The sequence below is a fragment of the Gossypium raimondii genome, chromosome 13, assembly GCF_025698545.1.
Source record: "Gossypium raimondii isolate GPD5lz chromosome 13, ASM2569854v1, whole genome shotgun sequence".
NCBI lineage: Eukaryota > Viridiplantae > Streptophyta > Magnoliopsida > Malvales > Malvaceae > Gossypium > Gossypium raimondii.
In genome coordinates this window covers 34,179,189-34,188,171 of record NC_068577.1, presented here as the reverse complement: position 1 = coordinate 34,188,171, position 8,983 = coordinate 34,179,189, and the positions used below count along the sequence as shown (strand labels likewise).

The 8,983-nt window shown below is 30.7% G+C and overlaps 1 protein-coding gene across 1 annotated transcript; it reads left to right on the top strand.

The window, feature by feature from the left end:
* The first annotated feature begins 2,015 nt into the window (after positions 1–2,015).
* Positions 2,016–3,369, top strand: LOC105781078 (GPI-anchored protein LLG1). The gene is made up of 3 exons (XM_012605655.2): positions 2,016–2,184; positions 2,257–2,313; positions 2,952–3,369. The coding sequence occupies exons 1-3, from the start codon at positions 2,112–2,114 to the stop codon at positions 3,218–3,220; spliced, it is 399 nt and encodes a 132-aa protein (XP_012461109.1). The 5' UTR covers positions 2,016–2,111; the 3' UTR covers positions 3,221–3,369.
* The last annotated feature ends 5,614 nt before the right edge of the window (positions 3,370–8,983 follow it).

The window sequence follows — 8,983 nt, the reverse complement described above, 5'->3', positions numbered from 1 at the left end:
GAAAGAAGAAGTGTATTCAGCTTTAAAAGTAATGAAGCCAACTAAAGTACTAGGACCTGATGGATTTCCAGCACTATTTTTTCAACGATATTCGCATATAGTAGGTAAAGAAGTCATTACTTTCTGTCTGGGAATTTTAAATAACAGTAAAAATTTTGGCCCTCTCAATTCAACTGATATTGTACTAATTCCAAAAACCCAGAACCCTACAAACTTAGCAAAATTCAGACCTATAAGTTTGTGTACGGTTCTCTACAAAATTATGGCTAAGACAATTTCCAATAGACTTTAAGGGGTTATGGGAAGATGTATTGATGTGGCGCAAAGTGCTTTTATCCCAGGTAGGCTAATTTCTGATAACATTTTACTAGCTTATGAGATCCTACACATGTTTCGACGAAAATGCATAGGAAAGAAAGGATATATGGCAATTAAACTTGACATGAGCAAAGCCTATGATAGGGTCCAGTGGGACTTTCTTAAGGAAGTTATGCTGCGAATGGGTTTTGCAAAAGAATGGGTTGATTTAATTATGAAATGCATTACTACAGCAACTTACGCAGCCAATATAATGGAAGAAGGGGACATATTTTTCAATCTTCTAGAGGGTTGTGTCAGGGGGACCCCATTAGTCCCTTTCTATTTCTATTATGTACTGAGGGACTTTCAGCATTAATGAGATTGGCAATGAAAGAGGGTCTGATAAAGGAGCAAAGGCAAGTAGGAAAGGACCAGGGATTTCACATTTACTTTTTGCAGATGATTGCATACTGTTCGGTGAAGCAACAAATAAGGGAGCAAGGTTGCTAAAAGGAATTCTAAAGGAATATGAAGAATGTTCTGGCCAGTGTGTTAATTTTGATAAATCTATGATTTTTTCAGTTCGAATACATCAATAGGAAAAAGAGGTGAAGTATTAACAAGCTTAGGGGTAAGAGGGTCAACAGATATGGAAAAGTACTTAGGTCTTCCTAATGTGGTTGGTAGACGTAAAAAGGAGTCGTTTCAAAATCTAAAAGATAAGGTCAATTCCAGAATTAAAGGTTGGAGTACCAGATTATTATCACAAGGAGGCAAGGAAATATTCATTAAATCAATACTTTAGGCTATTCCAACCTACGCTATGTCCTCTTTCCTTCTTCCTAATTCCCTATGTGGAGAACTGGAAAGGATCTTTGCTAATTTCTGGTGGAAAAAGGCGCAGGGGAAAAGAGGAATTCATTGATGTAAATAGTAGTGTATGTGTCGATCCCCTCTATTGGAATCTGAAAACGTCCCACAGAAGAAATGGCAGATGATTTGACAAGACGGGAACGAATCATTTTTCTGATTGGGAAAAATTGCGGTGTCATTAATTATGATCTAGAGTCTTCTGATTATTATTACTCTGTTTTTGAATTTTTAGGGCCGGTACTTCAGTTTCGGGCCTCTTTTAATTGCTTGCTATAAGGTTTGGACTCTAGCATTTGTTTTATTTTGTTTTTTCGGGTCAAAGTTTTACTTCTGGGCCTTTTGCATTTGTTTTTCTATTAGTCTGGGTCATGTTATGTATTCTTAAATTTAGTTTAATAAAGCTCAATCTGAATTTAGTTTCAAAAAATTAAAATATTGATATTTTACATATAAAATATTTATTATTAAATATTTATAAAATATAATATCTTTTATTATTAAACTATTAATATAAATAGTTTTCAATAATATATTATAATATTTTATATTAATATTTTAGTATTTTTAAAAAATAAAATTTATTATTAATATAATAATATTATATTTGATTCAATTTAATTTTTATATAAAATAAAATTTCTCATTAAGGAATTATTTTTCAAAAATGACCTACGTTTTCTAAAAGAGTAAATTAATTTAGAGTAAAATAAAATTATTTTTAGTTAATCAATAAATTATTTTGTATTGAACATAAAAATTTTGGTAAAACAATGACAGCCACTTGTATGCAAAGACTTAGGTCATGTTGACTGTGTCAAGTCTTCCATAAAATGAAGGCATTGCTTTTGAGTCATCAAAGCAGTGTTATCCGCATTTAACCATCTCTAACTAGCAACCACTTAGTATTGAACTAGTTTGGCTAAGAAGAAGAAGAAAGAATGGAGAGAAATTGGTTGTTGTCTTATTTGGCAATTCTCATAGTTATGGCTGCTGCTTCTACTTCCATTTCTGGTATTCATCTCAACTTGTATCAGATACAGTAGATGGTGTGATGTTTTAGTTTGTCTTAATGTTTTGATGCAGATAGTGACTCCGTTTCTCTCGCTTCTACAACCCGCCATCTGCTTCAGGCAAAGAAAGGTCTTCCTTTCTACTCGACCTTTTCTTTCTATCCCAACAATTTGTACCCATCTACCAATTTAATATTTTTTGAAGTAAGGTAAAATATTTGGATTTTTTTTCATTTAAGCAAAGGAATATTCTTACTTTCTACAAAAATTGGAAAAAAGAGAGTGATGTTTCTGTAAAATACTCAATTTATGCTACTAATCTTTTGCAAATACAATTATTACATATAATCATTCTCTTCACCAAACAAAACTCTACTTTTATTAATTTTAACTATCTACGCAACTTCATCTTCCTTTTACCTTTCTTTTCCTTTACAACCATATACCCGAACATAGTGTTAAATTCTTAGATTTGATTCGCTCATGTTATGGAAGATTATTGTAGTTTTAGGGATAAATATTATACATGAATTTTTATGAACATTGATTTTGTACAATTTTATACATGAAATTCTTATTTAATTCAATTTTCACAAATTAGCATCATTTTATATTGATATATTACATACACAAACAATTATGTTAATATGATATGAAAATAAATGTATATATTTATTTATTTAAATATGTATAATTGTATATATATCAAGTTAAACATTAAATTACAACTTGTGTAAATATGATATTTATTTAATTAATCTTGCGCAGCTTGTCCTATTAAGTTTGAATTCCTGAATTATACGATCATAACGAGCGAATGCAAAGGGCCCAAATACCCAGCAAATCGCTGTTGTGCAGCGTTCAAGAAATTCGCATGCCCTTATGCAAAACAGATCAATGATTTGACAACCGATTGTGCTTCCACCATGTTCAGCTACATCAACCTTTACGGCAAATATCCGCCTGGTCTGTTCGCTGCGGAGTGCCGAGAAGGGAAGCAAGGTCTCAAATGCCCTAAATCTGCCCCCACCCGCTAAATAACTCCACTTATTTATTGGCGCTACCTATCTAAGATAATAAGACCTTGTAGTGCTTGGACTCCCAGTATTACTAAAACAATGGGCAGAGTCATCAACCTGGCTCCTGCTGAATGTTAATATTAAATCTTAAGTCGGATCTTTGGATACCCATTAGTCTAATCTTACTTTACGCAATGCAATTAGGTTGAACTTTATTATTTCCATCCATGGAAATGTATAAATCCCATTTTTAGGATTTCAAAATTCATATAACTTTTAAAGAAAAATGAAAATCTTGATCAACAGAAATTAAAAAATAAATAACATTAAACATATAGCATAACCTTTGTCAAACTACTTGACTAATATCATCGAGTAGTTCCAACACTATGACGAGGTTTGTATAAATCCAAACACCCAAAGGAGAGAGTCCTTGACGCCAGACTATTGAGATTGCCCTTCTGTAAATATGTTCAACTTTAATTGGACAAATTGAGCCAACTCCTTTCTTCCTTGTTGCGTAACATTTCAATCCTGACGTCCCAAGCTTGTCCAAGCCCCTCAAAAGCACCCCAACACCATCCTACTTGATCATCTCCAAGGGATATAGTATTTTGTCTTGGGAGTTATTTTCCTACAAAAAATGGAAAGTGGTTAAAAATTACTTTTCCTCTAGATGGGAAATAAAAAGAAATTATTTAGACAATTAACTTTTATTTTCTTTATGCTTAGGGTACTAATTAATTTATCCAACATAAAAAGAAAAAAGTTACCTATACAACTTCGATTCATTATTTCAAAGTTTTTTAAAGTAAATATTTATATTTTATTATGTTTTCTAGCACAAAAACTTAAGACATCTAGAATTAAGTATTTGTGTGCACACCAAGCCTATTCATAGATGATATCTCATTACTCCAACAATAATATTGGTATTACCGAATCTCAAATTCAAATTTTAAACTAGTTCATTGCCTAATTTTCTCACCAAGAAAGATATATGACATGTGACCCTAACAAAACTTACAAGAAAATTCCTTTGTGTTAAAAATTGAAAATCTAATGGCTATTGAAAAATGTCATACATCAAAATCAAACTACCATTTTAAAAGAATTAGTATCAAAATAGTTTCAAGCTATATACTTGAATTTATACCTTGAATGTAATACAAGAAAAAATTGTTAGCAGTAAATATTCACAATCTTGAGTTAATGTGCAACTTTTTTAATGTATTTATGTAATGGATTCGATTAAAATATGAAAAAATCATATCTTGTAGATTAATTTAAATATTTGTTAATAGTAAATATTATTAAATATTTATTTATTAATAATAAAATGTTAAAATACATTAATATTATTTTTACTTAATAAGGGTAATTTTGTAAAGTAACCTTACATTCTCAAGGATGTGTTGGATGCTTAATGTAACATTTCTAGGATTTTAATCAATACTTTCTAGTGTATACTAAACCTTGTAAAATAACTTTCCCAGTAAGAATATTCTCATCAATCACATTTCAATGAATCACATTCCATTAGAACCACTAAAATTTTAACATCGAAAAGCGCAAAATCCCTTAGTTCATAAAAAAGGCATACAGTTCACTGTCAAACCCCTTCTTTCTCTACAAAATTCTAGTAAAAAGTACACTTACATCTACATTTCCACAGTCCCCAACAACAGAATCCAAATTGCGTTCTCCAAGCAATAATCTAGCCTCTTTAGGTTCCTAAAAGCACAACTTATGATACCCAAGCTAAGAAATTCATCTAATTTCTCATGCTTAACTAACTTAGACCAAATGCCAAAGGCATGCAAACATGTTCTAAGACTTGATCAATATCCTCAACACAATTGTAACAAAAAAGGGCAATTCATATTATCAATGAGTTTTCTTCTATACCTCTCCAAATTCGTAAGAATTTTACCCTTACAAACAATTCATAAGGAAACTTTAACTCGCTGAAATCCTAGATATTTCAAATTAACACCATTGTGGATCCTTGTTTGGTAAATTAAATATCTGTAAGCAGACTTCACTGTGGAGCTTCTCTTTTCAACCCAACATGTAACACCCCTTACCCGAGACCGTTGCCGGAGTCGAGCATGAGGCGTTATCTAACTTAACTTACTAGTTCGGAGTATAAAAATTTACTTTTAAAATTAATTTCACTATTCACAACAAAACTGTCCACATGCACGACTGTCACTAATTTAATTATAACTCGAGTTACGAAACTAGAAATTTAAATCCGTAAATTTTCCCTGAAACTAGACTCATGTATCTTTTTACCATAAAATTTGTTTAACCAATTAGTACAGTTTATTCATTGAAGACTCCCCTGTTTCACTGTCTGATGGTTCTGACTACCACTCACTAAAAATAAATTATCACAATGTACAGATTTCATATGGTGTTTCCGCTTGTTTCTATAGAAAGTAGACTCACTAAGGAATCTATACATATAAATTATGACTCATAATTATTTCTATACAATTTTTAATGATTTTCTAAATTCAAAACAGAGGACTTCAAAAACCATTCTGACCCTGTTTCACTAAAATTCAAATATCTCAAAATATAAAATTCCTTTTCCTACACCGTTTCTTTCATGTAAAAATAGACTTGATAAGATTTAATCCTATATATCAGTCACTCTCTAATTCCATTTATACTAATTTTTGTGATTTTTCAAATTCACATCACTGCTACTGTCCAAAAACTGCTTCTTTGCAAAATTTTTACTCTTTTATAGTTTCTTTGTTTTCATTACCATTTAAGCATACATAACACCAAAACATATTCTTTACTAACCATTTCAATAGCTAATCTTTAGCCATATCATATGAACATACTCAAAATGAATAAGTCTCTATACATGTCATAACTTTAAATGTTTTGAAATCACATAATACCGAGAAGTTTGTTGATAGTGTGATACGAGGCTCCGACGATCCCCAATTCGAGCAAGCTCAAAACACTATAAAACAAAGGAAAGAAAGAAAGGTGTAAGCTACTAATAGCTTAGTAAGTTACATGTAAACAATAAGTACTCATTTAATAATTAACATTTTTAACATATAACTAATCAATACATTTCTTAGCAATTTCAATCACTTACACATGCACAATCTTACCAATTCACTTGCACATACATTTATACACTTAACCTTTATCACATATGCTCATTCTTTCAAATGTACCTGCATACACACTTCATTTCATGTTCACTTTAACTCATTATTAATCTGTTGAACACTGAATATATACAAATACGCATGTAATTAGCACATAAGTGCCATTAATCGATATGTAGCCAAGCTACCATCGATACGTAGTCAGTAGCTACCATCGAAATGGAGCCGGCTACCAGCGATATGGAGCCGTAGCTACCACTGAATTGTAGCCGAAGCTACCACTGATCAATAACACTGAAAATGTCCACGGGCCTGCTCATACAAGCTGTCAGGTATCTGCAACACATGCTAGATCACCCAGCACCTGGGACTCACTGTAACACTGTAACACTGGTCTCTAGTGAAATGTCACTTGTATTCACTTCTATTCCTAAGTTCAACTGGGAATTTACACTTAACACTTTATTTTAAACACTTTATCACTTGAATAATTCATGAACAATTTTTCTTCCACATTCAATATTAATTCACATATCAAATATAATTCACAATTTATAAAAATATATTGCTATTATTTACACATAACTTACCTCGGATGCAAAACGACTATTTTCGTAAATTAGTCGATAACCTTCTTTTTTCCCCGATCACTTCCACTATTTCTTCTTTCTTGATCTATATTAACACAATTTAATATATTTTTTCAACATTCCATTCAAATACAATTCATACACAATACTTTGGCAAACTTACATTTTTTCCCATAACTTTTCAAAAATTACACTTTCGTCCCCAAGCTTGTAAAAAAAAAATTCACTAAATTTCTTAAATTTCAAACCTCACTAAATCATATTTCATGCTCATAATAGCCCTCAATTTCACAAAATCACAACTTTATGCACACTTTACTATCTTTCACAATTTAGTCATTTTTCAACATTTTTATCGAAATTCATCTAGTAAAACTCGTAATTAGCACTTCAAACATTCATTATCTATCATCACTCATCAAATTACAACTATATCATGAATGGGTCAATTTTTAAACTTTAATTCCATTTAAAATAAATGGTAGAATCATGAAATTCAAGGTTCAATAAGCATAAAAATACTAAAATAATTAAAAACAGGGCAAGAAATCACTTACAATTGAGCTTAGAAAAATCAAGAACCCTAGCTATTGGGACATGAAATTTTCAGCAGCAAGCTCTTTAATTTTTGAAGAAGATGAACACTTGTTTTCATCTTATTTTGTCTTTTATTCAATTTTGACAAAAATGCCCTTGACCCACTTACTTAGATATTTTTCTAGAATTACCCTTATGTGTCCATAACACTAATTTATGGTATATTTGTCACATAAACACTTCCAATTTCATGAAATAATTCAATTAAGTCCTTTAATCACTAATTAGTCACATTTTGTATTTTTCTCAATTTAGTCCTAAAAATTCAATTAGGCACTAAATCATTAAAATTTTCTATCCATATTTTCACACAATATTTCAATCAATCGGTAATTAATAAAAATTTATAAAATTAAACTATTTCACTTCGAATTTGTGGTTACGAAACCATTGTTCTGATTAGGCCCTATTTCGGGATATCACACAACATCAGCTTGGTGTATCATCAATCTCATATTCGATTAGGGCAAGGTAGTAGCAATTTTCAAAACAACATCCTTGGGAACTAAATATTGAAATTTACTCCAGTTCTATGAACAATCATCTACTGTCATAGACATAACTGATGTAAATGAACTAGACCAGTTCTCTACTTGCTGAACATAATGAAAAATGGGTACTCAACTTCTATCCATTTTGATACGGATGAAATGGATGGATGAGTGTGTGGAACAGGATAGTAAAGTTTGTCCAAGTTGCAGATTTAACTTAGGGCTCTAGACGTTTAGAAAGAAACTTGAATTTTGACACAACCTAAAACGTAACCGAATCCAAGTCAGATAAACAATTAAAATAAATAACTAAGATAAATTAAGTAGAACAATAAATCAAATATTAGAACAATAAAGATGAAAGTAAAGAAGATAGATGGAAAAGATAAAACGTGGCGTGTAGAAGTCCTAAGGAGCCTTGGAAATAAGAAGAACCTACAACCTCCTTCAAGTGACTCTAATTTCTCCTCAAAGAAAGAAAATTTAGCAAGAAAAAGTTTGAAGATGATTCCCACAGAAAAGATTTTTAAAGCTCTTCTTAAAAAAAAACTCAAAAGAGAAGTTGTTAAATAATAATGAATTGATTCTTTTGTGTACAATGAAAAGTCCTTTATATAGGCTAGCTAAATAAATATAAATAAAACTCTTAAGTATACTAGATATCTAATTAACCTAAACAAGAAGTAGTTTTAAACTAAATTTTCTTGTTGGCATAAAACTCCTAAATAACTTAAAATACTTAATAATTATAAAAATTTGGAATAAAAATAATAAAATAATAAAAGCTGATAAATACAATATTGGACTCATATGTAATAAAAATTAATCCTAGAACTCGAACCCAATATGATTTAAACTTGAATAAAAAGCTTGAAACTCGTAATTCCTGTCATAATCCCGTCTAGAAATTTTGTTCACACGATCTTCACTAAAACAGTCATAACTTGAGTTCCCGAAATC

Bases quoted from the DNA above. Each gene is read 5' to 3' on its own strand.
- LOC105781078 (XM_012605655.2), top strand. From the start codon at position 2,112: ATGGAGAGAAATTGGTTGTTGTCTTATTTGGCAATTCTCATAGTTATG. The intron at 2,185-2,256 runs GTATTCATCTCA...GTTTTGATGCAG, and splicing joins TGCTTCTACTTCCATTTCTG to ATAGTGACTCCGTTTCTCTC. The intron at 2,314-2,951 runs GTCTTCCTTTCT...AATCTTGCGCAG, and splicing joins TCTGCTTCAGGCAAAGAAAG to CTTGTCCTATTAAGTTTGAA.